The sequence below is a fragment of the Parus major genome, chromosome 3 (assembly GCF_001522545.3).
Source record: "Parus major isolate Abel chromosome 3, Parus_major1.1, whole genome shotgun sequence".
In the NCBI taxonomy this organism is placed as follows: Eukaryota; Metazoa; Chordata; class Aves; order Passeriformes; family Paridae; genus Parus; species Parus major.
In genome coordinates, this window is record NC_031770.1 from 72434824 (window position 1) to 72452004 (window position 17181).

Here is a 17181-nt window from a genome sequence, read left to right on the forward strand (position 1 = left end):
CTCCAAAAAGATGAATCAGACCCATCCTGATTTTGTCATTTTAGACATGTGAGTGTTTAAACGTGTGTGCACTAATTATGGATTATGTGTGTATTTGTACACTGCGTGGAAATACACATAGCCATATGCATGAAAGGGAATTAAATTTTACCAATACTTAGTTTGCATTCTTAATAAAAACAAACAAAGAAAAAAAACCCAAAACCAATAAAAAAAACCTTAAGAATTCTTGGGAAGATAAAAGATGCTTTTCCTTCTCTAACCTTTAAATCAAACAACCTATTATCTCCATGTTAATGTCTTGAGGTAATGTTGTGCTATAAAGCAGGAATAGAAGAATCTGGTCTGTGTCATGAACAGGCATATTGCTGTCATTTAAATGTGTCTTTTAGTGTTAAATGTTTTATTATATTATTATGCTTTAATGCATTATTATGTATTATTAAATATGATTTAATAATATATCTCAACTGTTTAAAACACATTTGAAAATGTTCCTTGAATAATCTTATTTGAGTTATTTTAGGCAGCTTGTTCTGTGTGGGAGGGTTCTGAAGTATAAGCCAACTCTTCATCAAAAATAATTTTGTAAGATGATTTTTTTTTTTCTGCCTTTAAAGATCAGGAGGGTACCCAAGAATGATTTCTAAGCATTTCAGTCATTATAGAAGTTCAACTTCCTTCTACAAGATGTTGGTTTTATGACACAAAAGTGTGTCATAAAAATTAACATTTAGTTATAACAAGGAGATGTTTTTATTTCACTTAACATCTGTAGCAGATGTGAAATATGTAATTATTTTTGTAAAAGACTTCATAACTTTCACGATTCTTTTGTTTGGCAGATCTTTCTTCTATTGGGCATTTTAGACAATTGATAAGCATTATTCAGTGGCATATGGTCTGAGTCTGACGTGCTTTGAAAAGAGTAGAGAGTACTAATAATGAGGATTCTGTGAAAATGGGAAAACCAGCACAACAGATATGCTTTGAGAAAGTATGGGGTTTTAGCATCTTGAAACAATATATCACACTCAAAGGGACAGAATTGGGCTGCACAATCTGTTAGCTCATTCTTGTCCAATCTGGTCTCCTCCTTTCTTTTGGAGCCAGCATTGTCATCAACTTGCTGAATTATACTCTGACTGGAATGTATTTCAGGCACAGGGTAATGTATCTGCTTAAATGGAATCCTATCTTTCTACAAAAGCTTTTTAAGTATAATAAATTTAAAATATTAAAAAAAACCTTCTATTAGCTTAAAGTAAATGGTTCAACAGTTTACATATGTGTAGGAACAAAGAGAATGACTACTTAGTAGTTTGAGAAAAATCTGGCTTGTTTAGAAATTATTATAGAAAATGTAGAAATAAAGTTTGTTTTTTAGAATAAATATTTTGCAATGCTACCAGGTTGCAATTTGGTTTTCAGGAGATACTTTTCTTTGTTATTAAAAAAAAAGCAAAAAAGCAAAAAACCACAAAAAACAATTATAAAAGATGGCAAAACCTTTCAGTATGGGCCTGATCCTGTTTGTCTATGAGTCGAGGGAAAAACTCCTTGCCGTTAAGTTCCCTGCATTGGTGTTGTACAGGGTTTTTTAATGTTGGTACGATGTGTATTTCCTTATATTATTTTAATACACTTTTTTCTGTTCTTAAGATAAAATTTATTTCATTATCCTTCTGTGAGTAAAACTACATTACAGTTGTTTTCAGAAAGATAAAGAGTAATTGAGTCATAACAATGCAGAAATGTTAGATTTGTTTTATAGTCACAGTGCTGTGTCTGTTTCTGGTTAATGAACCTATTAATTGTGCCATTATTTCTTAATAGAAAGTTATAATATTCTTACACTACACTGACATAAGAGAGTTACATTTTTAAATAAATTGTCATGAGAATTTTAAGCCTTGGATTGTGCCTATGGGTGAAACAGTTACGTTTATTACAGTGATTTATGTGAAAGTAAGGGGTCAGCTAAAAATGACTAGGATTCCCTGCTGCTAAAATGACAGGATAGCAGTACATGTGCCAGTGCTCCTGCTAAGGGTTCTTTAGTTTTCCTGTGGTAAATTACACTGCTTTGCAGGTATGACTAACAGCACCACAGGCTGCCGCTGTAATACGAGTCAGAGGGGAAAAAAAAATAACCACCACTGATTGTAAAAGCAAGAAGAACATCTTCGAATAAATTCCCAGCAGAGCGAATTTAGGATGTTTTGTGCTGGCAACTCTGTGGCAGAAGGGTTTAGCTCAGGTTGTGTACTGGAAATAGCTGGCAGTGTAAAACTGCATGTGCTGAAAGAGCAGTCTAATCACTATAGACTAATTCCAATCAGCTAATTTGATCCCTGTACAGTTCTAGAGGAAAACAGGGTTGAGATTCATTATTTTCCCAATATCACGTTCTTTTGATCTGAATAATGAAATAAATGTATTTGGAATTGTCTCGTTCCCTTATGGTAAAGATATAATTGCCATAAGGTGGCTGATTCTTGGTGGGGAGAAGAAAAATGAATTCAGCAATGTAGTATCATCTGTCAATTCTTGAATGCAGAAACTGAATAAAATGTAAATGCATTTTTTTGTTTTTCACATATTTACTAATTTTGTTTTCTACTTTTTTCATCTTAATTTCCTGTTAAATTCGTGCATGTAGTTACTAAGTGTGTGCATAGGCATAAGGACCCTATGCATTACTAGTATCAATTAATAAACCTGTAGTAAAATAATCATTAATAAGTTTGATAATATTTTTAGTGTTGTATGCTGATGATCATAATTGCAGAGAAAACAGTATATGTGTTCCCATTTTATCCAGATATTTTTTAGTCTTAGAAGAAAAACTCTTTAAGATGGGTCATAATTCATGTTGTCTACACTGAAGTCACATGTCTACATGTTGACTAGAGAAATCAAAGGTTTGCTGATTTTATCTAAATAGATAAACTTTATCCTTTAACATATCCTCCTTTCATTCATCTCTTTACTCTCTTCAACTCATCTACCCCTCTTTTTGCTTTCCTCTCCTAAATGGACTTATCCCCTCTTCACTTCTCAATTCATTGGGTTTTTTTCTTTCTGCTCCCTTCCTTTTCAATGTTTTATGGACCCTTTCACTCTTTTCTTCTGTAAGCACCCTTTTCTTTTATATGTGCTAGATCAGTTTATACAACAAACCTTCCATATCTTGTAGTACAGTAAACTGTTAAGAACATCCAGGCAACTGCATTGTAAGGGGAAATAAAGTTTAGAAGCTTCCATTGGCAGATGAACATAAGTGATTCGTCAAAAGTTGAACAATTTTTTTTTTTCATTTGTTTCTCTGTTACTGCCGTCAGTTGTGGTTCCGTTAGTCAAGATTACTTCAATAAATAGACTTTTAAAATGCTTTGCAATTTACTCTTCCTGACAAAATGGATTGATTTACAAAATCTTGTTTGTTTGTTTGTTTGTTTGAAAATCCTCAATATGGACTGTTATAATCTCTGTATTTTTTGTACCTTGTAAGGATTCTTTTTATAATAGTGGCAACATGTTACTTGAGTTCAGATATGTGAATAATTTTATTCACATTAAGGTCTGAGAATTATTAAACACAGGATAGATTTAGAGAGGTTGCAATCTTGAACATCAAAAGTGAAACACCTCAGAGTCTGAAACAGAAATGAAGATATCACTGCAGTCATGCAGCTATCATATCTCAGCACTTTGGAGAACTCATTCTGAGATGAGGCTGAGCACTATGTCCAAATTATTCAGTTACCCTGACTAATTTGTTCTGCCCTACTGTTTTTCCTCTAACCTTGGCTATACCTCCTATGACCATGAATGATTCTGCCCTAAGTATGCAATATCATCATGCCACTGCTGGTGGCACCAGGAAACCACTAATAAGAGTATAAATTTTAAGGTTCCTGGCTATAATTATATTAAAATCACATAAAATAATAAATTTACTTAGAAATAAAACAATAAAAGTAATTTTGAAGGGTAGAATCACTTAACAAGACAGTTTTGTTTGTTATCACTAAGAGGCTTTTCACGGAGATCAGCTACAAAAATAATAAACTTATTATCACGTTTATGACTTAAATGTAGGCAAGAAAGATAGTTAAAATCATAGTAGTGAAAATGATTCCAAGAATCACTGACATCAAATTTGAAAGAATGAGTAACAGTAATAAAAATAGCTTTTTATCTGGACTTCTGAAAGTTTTAAATGAACATACTTAATAGATTTTGGATTTCACTACAGAGTTAGAGTCTATAAATTACAAACTCACACTCAAAAAAAAAATTCAAATTAATTTGCATTTCAGCATGTGAATCGGAAGCTTTCTTGATGAATAATAATTGCAAAATTATCAAACTGAGGAACAGTCTATCTGTTCAAAGGCATTAGAGAGAGCCAAATTTATTTTTCATGACTGTTATTATGTTACTGGTTGCAGGGATTTGCTATGTTTTTATACCAGTTCTAACCCCTTTGATACTAGGGATTGCATTAAACAAACACAGAACAGAATGCACGGTATTTGCCAGACCTGTCAAGATATTTTCAGCATTTTCATTTCCTTGCCTGTGTTACTTAGGATGTCAATAAAGTCATGTGCATTTTGTATTCCACCCCCATTGTTAATATAGTATTTTTTTAGACAAAACCAGTCTTTTCAGAGTCTGAAGAAGGCTCTGTTTTCCTGCTTGTATAAACAGCATTGAGCAAATTATAATTGCTACAAAACCAAAAAAATAAAGATAAGAAACCCAAAAGTTTAAAATTTCTTAGAAATCTGTTTTAAAGCATGCAATTATCCTTTCTGTTCCAGATGAATGACATTATAGTCACAGTTAGAGATTCGAATCTGAAGCTGACACTTGCTTTTGGAATAGGCATGCACCATGCAGGTCTGCATGAAAGGGACAGGAAAACTGTGGAAGAATTGTTTGTGAACTGCAAAATCCAGGTACATGTGTTCTTTTTGAATCCTGCCATAATGAGTTTTACATGGAATTTTAAAAGTTGGCTTTTTGTTACATATATCTCATTAATCTTTCTTTTTGTCTTAGGTTCTTATTGCCACAAGCACATTAGCTTGGGGTGTAAATTTTCCAGCTCATTTAGTAATTGTTAAAGGAACAGAATACTACGATGGAAAAACAAGGCGTTATGTGGATTATCCCATTACAGGTACTCACATAAATTATGGAAATGTTCATATGCTGAAATGTATTTCAAGCATATGCAAATGACTGGAATTATTTAGTAACTGAATTTGGATAAAGACTAAGAGAGATGAGGTATGGGTTTTTAATTTGTTTAGTGCAAGTTGTAAGAGAACTCTTTAAGAATTTATGCAATAATGAAAATGTTTATGTTTCACAAATCTTTTTTCACGCAAAATTCCTTTAATGTGTATCACCCAAAATTGACATTAAATAATTAAAGGGACAATATAAAGCCATATCTAGTTAACTAGCTAATTGTATAAAAGGAACTTTTCAAGCATGCAGTTTTCTTTTTTAATTTCTTAAACCTTTTCTTAATAGAAACAAATTTTTAACAGTAAATTTAGGCATGGTTTGAAATGCAACAGTTGAATCACACACATATGAGAAAATAAAATGTGTACATAATCACTTGGTTGTAAACAAAAAACCTTAACTGGCCTGGTGTGTCTTCAGTGGTAAAAAGGATACTTCAGAAATAAGCGGCTAAATTAAATATTTGAATTTCTGGTTTGATACAGACTTTTCTTGCTTTTTGTCTCTGGTAAACTCCAGTTTTCATAAACTGTTCTGCAGTGTTTTCAACAAGCTGGAGAAAGTGAACCATGGAGGAACTTTTTTCAGAGTTCAGACAGGGAGAATATTTGTCTGGATGATACTAACTTTGAAGAATGAGGACAAGCTAAATTTATTCCAGGTTTCCTGTTCTGTTTTCCCTTTCTTTTTTCAGAGGAGAAAGTTTATTATTAAGTGTTCCTATACTATGCCAGTGATGTGTACACCTAAGGACAATCTAAATGGTATATGTTAGGTAAATACAGAGCTTGCATCTTTTTAGCCATGCGCTGTCTTTTCAGCAAGAGAAGTTTAGTAATGCAAGAGAAGCTCAAACTGAAAATACTACAGGGGTTACTTCTTCAAGTAACCCGTCATAGAGCTTAATTTAGTGGTTAGTGCTCTGCAGGAAACTTGGGATCAATTTCCAGACCAGCTCTCTTGTTCAAAGATCCTGGTCTGACCTGGGATCTTAGCCATGCACACTTGTATTTTGTGACAGGCTTTGGCTGATGTAAACTTAGTGGAAACAGTCTCTGCAGCGAAGTCGTATTGCGCTCGTGCCGACTGGAGGAACGGCAATGATTGGCTTTATTACTGGATGGGGAAAAGTGGTGAGGAAAGAAATCAACAGAAGTTTTATGTTGAATCCATGGCACTATCAGAAATCAGTAACAGAGAATAATGTATTTAAAAGAAATCAGAGACTCAGATAAATAAACATAATAAACAGTGCAGACTTACTGTGCTGTTTTAGAAATCTGTTGCACAAGTTCGCACAAATTTAGGGAATGCTGATACTTTCACTCTTTATTGCCTTTTTTAATTCAGATAATTTCAACACAGGGTGATGTTAGTTCCTGAATTTTCAGTAAGACTTGGGGCAGGGGAGGGGATGGATGGAATGCCACCATCTGTGATGGAAGTATTCAGATTTTGTTGTCTGCACTGCAACAGAAAATGCAGATTCTTTATTTTATGAAGAAACATGTGGTGTGGTTTGCCTAAAGCATTTTTATTTTTAACTTTCTAGAGAATATTTATGCATCTGGAACTTCTGTGGATAGGTAGTAGAGTTTTGCTGCAGCAGTAAAATGAAAATGCAATTAATTTCTTTCTGAAATACTTCCAAAAGTTTCACAATACTGTCTTTAATGCTGCCCTCAAGTTGTGCCTTCAATGTTCCATCATGGTATTACTTGGCTTCTCCCTACAGAAGTTACCTTTCTGTGTCAGGAATGCATTTGGCTCCAAGGAAGCTGCTGAGAGCAGAATGAATCACTGATGAGTGTTCAGCAATTTCAAAATAAGCAAGAATGCTTCTTTGAGTGAAGTCAGAGGTTTTGGTGAAGACTTTTTCTCAGTTAACAGTCATTTATTTAGTCAGCCAGTCAGATCATATTTAATATTTCAGGAGTTTAGTCCAGTGATTAAGAGCAGCCAAGCAATATACAGTCAGTAAAGAAAATATTGAGTTTGGATAATTACATAGTGGATATTGGCAAAAATACTTTCCTGACACTTTTTGGTAAATCCATTTCCTGTATGGTATTACGCACAATTTAATTTACCACATAGAATAGCAAGAAGTTGTTTCATCACACTCCTATGTATATGGTATATACATACTCCTAGGTATATGCACATACCTATTCAGAAGCAGCAGATTTAAACTAGTTTCATTTTACATCTTAATGTCACTCCTAAGCTAACAAAAGGAATAAACTGATAAAAAGCATTGCTTTATGTACACAAGTCAGTACACAAGTGAAAATGTGTTACTAGAAATTCACAGTTGGGCTTTTCTCCTGTTATGGTCAGTTGCTGTATCCCATTCTTTACTTTCTGGATCTTCCTTCCTCAACAGAGCTTTGGGCCAAAAGCTTTACCATGTCTTAACTCAAATAAATCTCTTCAACATGCCAAGTGCTGCAAGCCACATACTGGGCAGGTGTGATAGAGCTCAAATGGAATACACAAAACACTAAAACTTTAAGACAAAGATATAAAACTTAGAAATTGTTTACCATTGTTTCTTCTAAGTTAAGTGTCAGTTGAAGGTACCAGAAAGGATTCAGAGCTCTGGTGAATAAGGCACAAAACAACCTATGAAGATGTACTTCTCAAATGAAGTGAAGACAAACAAATAGATTATAAGCATGCTTATAATTGCAGGTAGCAAGTTGAGCATGTTTTGTATAAACTAGTATTTTCAATGTTTATAGAAGTCATTAATTTATATTTACAAATAATGGTGTGTAGGTAGGATGGCTGAACCAACTTTTAAATCTGTATATTGTGATGTAGGGACAACATACAGTATGAAACCATCTCTACTCCAATGCCAATAACTAATATAACTTCTTTGAGTGGTAAATAACATAGTGCTCAGTAATTAGAAATTGCCTATACAATTTTATCTCCAAAATACTCAAAACCTAGGAAATCCTATCTAGCAGGAAAGCCTACATGAGGAACTTGTGTGTGAAGTCAAATATTAGAAAATTAGGAAATGATAGACAATTGTCACTGTAGCCCTCATGAGATCTCTTACTCATCATCTTTAATTGCATGTGATAAAATGAGATATGGATGTGGAATGGAAGAGAGTAAAGCAATTTAAATTAGATATAAGCCTAGATTCTATTGCAATGGGTGGTCTTTAAGTGTACAAGATTGTCTCTGGCAAAAAGACGTTCATCATGACTTTATCTGAGAGCAGTAAAACTTAACCAGTAGGGCATACAAGGCTAAAGGAATGCAAAGCACCTATATTGTACATTATACAGACATAAATATATTTATTTATACATCCAAACAAATATTTGGTTTATACATTATTGTCTCTTTGGCAGATGTGCTTCAGATGATGGGGCGTGCTGGCAGACCACAGTTCGATGACCAAGGAAAAGCTGTCATTCTAGTTCATGATATTAAGAAAGACTTCTACAAAAAATTCCTTTATGAACCTTTCCCAGTGGAATCAAGGTAAAGATAAAGCAATCAGAGAAGCTGGTCAAACTATAAACAGTACTAAAAATGAGAGATAGAGGAAAGGGAAACAAAATTCCTGTGCTGGATAAGTCCTAAATACTGGGGTCAAGAGGAAGACAGTTTTAAAAAAAGAAACTACCCATCTTTTTGTAGAAAAATCCTTTCTCCCATGAGTTTTGAAGCATTGCTGAGCTTGTCAGTCCATTCCCAAGGTAATTCCACAATGCCTCTCCATTCTGGTGTGTTGTCTCAGACATGTGGAAGCACAAACTGTTCTTCAAGAGCAGTGTTTAAGACAACTATTCATAATCCTCAGAACCCTTTTTGAACTTCTGTGACAAGTTAATAATAGCAAAAACACAGGTGAGTTTATAGCATCTTTTACCTAGAATATTTGTATCATTATAGACATCGCATTCTTGAAAATTTCAAAAGTTCAAAAAGTTCAAAGTTCAAGTTTACATGGTGTAAACTCTTACTAATACAATTCTAACATGTCTTTTCCTATAAAATTGCAAGTTTCTTGTGAGAAATGTAGAAACAGCGCTGTTTTGCAGCCTCTTAAAACCTAGTTGACTGTCCAGCATACATAATTTTCATTTTGATATTTTTAATATATTTAGTTGTTCAAGGAGAAGCCAAATTAAAGCCAAATAGTTACATTGGTCTCCTGTGGGGGAAGGTTTCACGGAGCAATGCTTAAACATCTAAAAAAGCATGAACATTACTGAAAGCTTTTCTCAGTCATAAAGAATTCATGGTATTGTTCTCCTAAGGAAACTTTATCCCCCAACATAAGTGATAATGGGACCTCTATCTGCTCAGGAAACTTTTTGGAGTCTGAGAGTGCAGTCTACTTTTGAAATGTAGTTGAAATGGGCTGGTGTATTTGAAAGTTAATTTCTGTGGTGAACAGACAGACATACAATTTTTGCAACCAAAGAATGTGGAAACATACACTTCATTTCCTTAGGAAACCACACATTTTTTTTAAATAGAAATTGCACTTAGCACAAAAGTCTAGGAGTTGAACTTCTTCAAAATGATAGCTAATAAGTAAAAAGAGTGCTGTGATTTAAATGTTGATGGTATATCCAGACTGCATGGAATTAGCATAAACTAAGAAATATCTCTATTCCTTGGGAACTGGTGTTTCTAAAGAATGAAATTCCATCTTCAATATAACAGTAGTAATCATACCTTTGTTCATGTTTGGAACAGTATAAATAGTCTATGTTAATAGTAGCTACATTTGTCTGTTTATATTTATTTGTAGTTCTGATATATTCCATCTTTCATTATGAAAAAAGAATATTTGATAAATATGCAGATGAAGTGTCTCATATAAATAACAATCTTGTTAAATTCTCTGTAGGTTGTGAACCATATAACTTAGGTTTGTCTTGGTCTCTTTAATGATCAAGTATTTCATATCTTCAAAGAGATACTGGTTGGGGTCTCTCGGGGGGGTTTAGTTTTTGGAATGCTTTCCCATCTGTTTTACCAAAGAGCAGATTTATCAGCTTTGTGTAGTATTTCTGATTTGTAAAAGTAAACTTCACATTTTTTTAATTAACATTTTTTTCTAAAAGCCATTGTTTACATATTAGTTGTAAGACTGGAGTACTCAACTCGTAACAGTCCTTGTGCTTTCCCTCATCATGGGCCTGAAACACAGAGCATTAGAAACAAAAGAAAACCCAGAATTCCACTATTGTGGAATAGCTATTGAATAGTCTGTCCAGTTTATTTGGACAATCTGTGTAGAATGTCTGCAGTTCTGACCCTTAGAAGCACGTAGTCACCAGTACAGAGCAGTAACACAGCTACTCATGCCAGATTATTCTTTACTTTTAGCAACAGGAAAAGAACACTGCGAGAAGAAAAAGGATATAATACAAGAAAAATTAGGTTGAACCTTAAGGATATTAGCTATTGTCTGAACTCTAGCCAGGCATGATCTCATTAGATACCCTGATGGAGGTCTTTGTTCCATTTAATGACTGAGTATTTTATTTTTTAAGAATCATTTTAAGCTGCTTTTATTATTCTGTTTCTGAGTTTAGATCTTTCTGGGTAAAAGTAGCTGCTCTTCTTTTCTTTTTGCTTTTTGCTTTTTTTTTTTTTTTCTGCTTTTTTTTACATTGGATGAAGATGAGGCAAAATCTAGGGGAAACAGTTTTGATGTAATTTTAATAGCCCTGAAGTATTTGTCAAGTATTAGCTAAGCTATTGCCACTGTTTCATTTCCTGTTTGTCTTTCCATATGATTCTCTATTGGATTAAATCAGCATGATCATATGGTCAACATACAATATTCAGAAGTTACCACAGAGTAGCTCCATCTGAATATGTTCCACGAATGACTTAAACCTGTGCATTCTTGGTCCAATCAAAAAATAATTTGAGCTTCATTCCACTATCATGTAAAGAAGATGACTGACCTTGCAATTACATTCCCCCTTCCCCTCTTGTCTTTTACTGGAAGATAAATATATAATATATTCAGATTAAAAGTAATAAACCTTTTAATGGACAGCTCTACAAAATATATTATTTGTCTTTGTAATTGTAAAGTCAACTAAATCCTTTTGTTTCCTGTTCTTCAGCTTGTTAGAGGTGTTGGCTGACCACTTGAATGCTGAAATTGCTGCTGGAACTATTACATCTAAGCAGGATGCAATGGATTATATCACCTGGACTTACTTCTTCCGTCGACTTATAATGAACCCAAGGTGAGTATACAACATAAATGCAATTTAATCTCCAGGTAACTTGAGGTTAGAGTTGATCCAAAGGTGATCCATCTGGTGTTGGAGCCTAGAATACTTAGCAGTCTTCAGTGTTACTGGAGAATTACTGGCCCACATGTGGATTAAAACTCGTGTGCACATATTTTTTATAATTCTTTCTCTAAATATAAATGTATTTTTTGGCAGATAACTTTACAACTTAGTTACAGCAATAAAATAACCTTATTGAGAAGGCTACATCAGCATCCCTAAAATAAAATTCCACATTATCACATTCCTTTGGATATTGTATTTATAAAGCAATACTTTTTTTTTTTTTTGCTACCACATTGATATGTTCTGCCCAGTTTTGTTTAGAAAATTTATTAAAACTTGGACTTTCCTAATAAATGAAAGAATAACTATCAGCTGTTTCTCTGTGGTAAGTTTGCTTTCATTAGGGTATCCTGGTGAAACCATGTGTGTAATCTTTCCAATGATTGCTATCATCCTGCCTAGCTCCAGCTGGTATGCAGATCATTCTGAGCTGTTCCACCAACACAGGCTGCCTTTGCCACAACTCCCATTTGGGAAAATGGTGTGTTACCTGTGCTGTGATCATTCACCCACTAACATAATGTGGCAAACAAAGAATTAACTGTTTAGATCACTAAGTATTTCTTGATGTGCTCCAGCATGTTGTATTTCTGAAATCATGTTAATGTCCATAGCATTTGGCAAGGTTTTCTGCCGGGTACTTTATGGGCAAGTGTTGCTGGGAGCCTGCAGGTGAAAGTAATTTCCTTTAATCCTTTTTAGACTTTTTAAGTTTCTGATTCTGCATCTAGTCCTATGCTGAGAATCTCCCACAAAACAAACAGAATTTCCATCTAGTCTTCTTGGGAAATAAAAAATGCAGAGGATTTGAACTGTAAACTAAAGAAAGCATTTTCAGTTTTCTCACTCCATAACTAATACAATGCATATAGTAATAGAAGAGGGTATTTCTCCTCTGAGAGTTAAATTATGCTTTTTTAATTGTTAGATTTTATACTTTTTTAGTACAAGGTATTGTCATCTTAAAATGTCTTGCTCTTGAATTGCTTTAGTAAAGTGCTGTAGTTGCTTTGGGTTTGGCAAGCTTTGATCATGTGGTATCTGTGATAGGTATGTTTTTTAAGACACAACATATAGGCCAAAGGTGAATGTAGAATATAGAAAATTTGCTTAATAGGCAATCTCTTCCCAGTATGAAAGAGGATTTCTACTTGAGTATGAGGTTGGCATGTTGACTGCTGGTCCTTTTTTCTCTGCAGTTTCTTTATTGTCATAGATAAATAAATCTGGAGTTATCACAATTTCAACTTCAAAGCAAAAGTTCTGCTATTCTGAGGTGGGAAGAGAGTTGGGGGTGAGCAGAAAGAAAAGAAAAGAAGCACTTCATAATGAGATGTAGAGTCTTTGTAGTGATAACCAAGGTGAGCAGATCCTGTCTAGTCATGCCCATAATGGCAGAATAGGAATGAATAATAAGTTTCTAATGAAATGGAGTCTTGCATTGGAACACCACTTTGGAACAGCTGGCAAGTTGAGCTTTTTATCCACACAGGTACTCAGCATTCCTTCTCTATCTAGCCAAGTAGGGAGAAAAGTTAAGGATATTATTTACTCTGTCAAAGCATTTGTCAAATCATTTCTAGATGCCAAGCACAAATGGAATGGATGCACGTGCATTCCATTCTTTGACGTAACAACACTATTACATTTCATCCAAAGTTACTAAACTTAGTAGTTTTCCTGGACCTGCTATCTGTGGTGTTTTCAGGCCTCCTGAAAGCCAAGCAAGCAGTTCCAGTGTGATCAGTGTTTGAATGAGGTACATCCAAAGAAAACTGAAGAGTTTTACAAACAGAAGTCAGTGATTGTTGAGATAACTCTGGATAAGTTACATTATGGTAATGGAATTTACTGTGCCATAAAAGAGCATATGAAATGATTGATATTATCAAATGAAAACTATTTGTGTAAAATCCAAAGATTTTAAGGTTTTGTTTTGTTTTTCATAAGAATAGGAGCATAGTTGCTGGTTTCTGGTTTAGATGATTATGCAATACCCATTCCGTGTCACTGGACAGAAGTGTTCTTTATCATGTCCTGCTCCAAAACAGTTTTACTGACTTTCTCTCCCCTGTGAAGCAGGAACTATTTTCCAGACAGCAGGTGACTGTACCTTAGTGGTGAATAAGTAATTCCTGCATGCATGATTAGTAAATTGCCTTGGGATTCATTGGCATAAAAGTCATTGCATGTGATGCTGTAAATCCCCAAAATAATGGGCTTAGATAATATGCAGAAGATTTATATTCTCATTTATTGCCAGTTTTAGCTACTTGTATATTAAAGCTGCATAAACGAATGTAGGATCATCCTATTCCAATCCAGTATCATAAAATGCCTTACTGAATGCCTACAATTTGAACTACTCAAGCAATGGTAATCTATCTACCTTTGTTGTGAGACAGAGATCCGAGTATCTTTTTCCTCTAAGTATCCAGATTTCTTCTAAACATGAAGTCATCTTCAAAGTTTTCCTGGAAAACTTGAGATAATTTGTTAAACTTGTGGTGATGGTTGTTTTAATGGTGTGGAAATAAAATACTCCTTTTCATCAAACCATTTAAATTTTCTTATTTGATGAAGCCCTGCCTCTCAAACTCTATGGGATGGGTTTTAACTGACTAAGTAAGAGGTGTAATTGAGCTGTTGCTTTGGGGAAGGAGAGTAGCTGTGTGCTAGTTTTGTTCAGATGCATGACAGCTAGTCACACTCATCCTGTTTGGGAGATGACACATGAATGACAGGGGTGGTCCAAATGAAATGTTTATCAGTGTGTTTTTTAGTCTTTATACCCAGAGTTTCTTCCCTGTTCTTCCCTTCCCTCAAAACAGTTAATCCTAAATGCAGAGCTTTTCGAATTTGCCTGTTAAGTCACAGTTTCTGTATTATTTCAGTCAAGTAGTACAATGTGTACTCCTTTCCACATAGAGCTGTAGTCACTATGCTCTTTACTAAGTCAAGGTCATATCACACAGATCTGCAAAGGGCCCTGTTCTTTGCAAAGCAGTGCTTTGACAGGCTCGTCTATCTCCATTCCCTGGCTGAAATGCCTTGGTTATTTCATTCTTTTACCCTTATAAAATATTATAATTGTGACTTTCTATAAAAGAAAAATGCCTATGAGAAAAATTTTCTGTTAATCAGGTTGTGATATTTGCCAGATACATGTGCGGTAAAAGAGAAATAGAAATTTACAACATATGTAAAGTTAAGCAGAATCAGCTCTCATATGGAAAGTTAATCTTTAGATATCCTGAGAGCACACATCACATCACTGTTAAAATGTGTGTGGCTATTTATGTATTTATATGTGAGAGTGCATCTGTGTACATGGGCATACTTACAAAACCAGTTTTCTATGTAAATTCCTTGTGAAAACCTGAAAAATTATACTTTGTTATTTCATTCCGAAAATCATTATTATGGGGTTTTTTTCCACTTGATATCAGTTTTGCAAAGTTTTTTGGAGTGAATGAATAAAACAGCATTAATTATAATCTCAGAGTGATGGTACCCTTATCATACATTTATGTTTTACTTTAAATTTCATTTTCTCATTATGATTAGCTGTGCATGTGAATAAAACATATGGATGCAAATTATGGTTACATACTCGTCCAATATATTTTCTTCTACTATGATGACAGGTAATGTCATGGTAGCATTCAGTCAGAATGGAATACCTGAGTATTTTGGTGACAAAATCACAGTTATTCAGAATTTTAGGGTTAATTTGGAATTAACCCGCTGTGTCAGAAGGGGGGCTACTGAAGAAAGTTAAATTAGCTAAGATTAGTGATTAAGAGAAGTGCAGTGATTACTAATATGATGCCTGGAGCAAGCTGACCTAGAAGCTAGACAGAGTTCAGAATAAAGTAGATATTTATTGAAAGGCCTTAAAGGATACACCTTGGGCAGTACATGTAGCCTGGCCAGGGCTACACCCAAGATGGACCTAAAAATTGTCACAAAATGGATGATTGGTCATGAGTTCTTCTTTGTTTTGGTCCATCTGCATATCGGGGTTAATTGTCCAATCAATGCTTCAGGTTGTGAAGTCCAATATTTCTTGTTTTCTCTCTTCAGTCCACCATTGTTTATGCTTTTGGGCCTGAAACTTCTAACGATTGTCCGCAGTATCAAGCTGGAAAAGGAATTGTTTTGTCTACCTACGCTGTGAAGAGAGCTCACTAATACTTAATATGAAGCTCAGAACTACACAACTAGGCACCACAGAATATGAAAAATATAAAAGCTAAGGCATCAATATCCATATTTTGAGTTGGTAAACAGATATTTCACAGAGGACTCTGCAAAAGGACTCTTCCTTTTATAATGACCTTTAGACCTATATGCATCTACAGATACATATGCATGTATATATATATATTTAATAAATTACAGCTCTGGGCATTATTATGAATTTCATAACCAGAGTTTGTTCTTTGGAATTATTAGGATCACAGTGATGTGAAAAGTACAGAAAGGTAGTTCACTGTATAGTTTTGCCGAATATTCAGACAAATAAAGATTTGCTGTCTGCAGACAGGGAAGTCCCAGGCTGCTGAGTGTTTGAGCTGCCTCCTGCTTCCCAGTCTGCTGCAATCTTAGGTGAGAATACAAAGCTGAAAACTCTGCATCTCCCCATCCAGAAAGAAAATTCATGTAATTTTCTTCCTACTCTTGGAAATGATTTACCTGCACAAATTATCTATTAGAATATATGATAGGAAAAAGAAAAATCTCACCAACATGTGAGCAAGTTTATTGTGTGCCTATTAGCTTTCATTTCTCTGAGTGCATCTTGGGAGATAAGCTGTCCTGCAAATGTTATAATTAGAAACACTGATGTCAGAGAAATTTGACTTAGTTTTGATCCTCTTAAATGACCACAATGTAGAGTATACTAAAAGCTGATTGAAGATAGCAATATATCGGTTTGCCTACCTGGCATATGTGAATATATAGATGCAAGAAAACACGATCGAGGTAAAATAGAGGGTGACATTACTGTCTGCAGCACTTGTCCACTCTGTAACGCCTTTTTGCAAGCCAGTCACGGACTCCAGAGTCAGTCAGTAATGCCTTAACAACAGAAGTGAGTTGGTACTTTGGGTCATATCTCTCTCTGGCTGTGAAGGTTCATCAGTTGTGCCATATACTCTGTACCATTTCCATGGTGCTATTTGAAGCTGGCAGCTGCCGAAGCTGATGAAAGTAAATATAAATGATGACTGCAGTAAAGGGACCTAGAAAAAATTACTGCCTATGCTCCCCCATACTTGTTCATAAAAAAATCCTGCATCAGAACTGTACAATCTCAGAAAGCACATTTTCTTGCTATCGAGTGAATGCTGTGGATTTGCTGTTTCTTGCATTTGTTTAAAAAGACCTACTGACTAGCAAGTTTCTTCTTTAATATTTTTGGCTGACTCCTGTCACCGATTTTCATTATGTGTGTCACTATTACCACCGTATAATCTGAACATAAAAAACATGGTGCTGTAACAAATGACTCCACAGCATTGACAGTTATAGCAGGACCATTTCA

The 17181-nt window shown here is 34.6% G+C and overlaps 1 protein-coding gene across 2 annotated transcripts in view; it reads left to right on the forward strand.

Annotated features, from left to right (window-relative positions):
* Window positions 1-17181, forward strand: part of ASCC3 (activating signal cointegrator 1 complex subunit 3) — a 252815-nt gene that overhangs the window by 191298 nt on the left and 44336 nt on the right. For both annotated transcript variants that reach the window (XM_015621225.1, XM_033512858.1), the window contains 4 exons: window positions 4833-4970; window positions 5074-5194; window positions 8643-8775; window positions 11391-11516. In XM_015621225.1, coding sequence (XP_015476711.1) covers window positions 4833-4970; window positions 5074-5194; window positions 8643-8775; window positions 11391-11516 — 518 coding nt within the window. The remainder of the gene's footprint in view (window positions 1-4832; window positions 4971-5073; window positions 5195-8642; window positions 8776-11390; window positions 11517-17181) is intronic.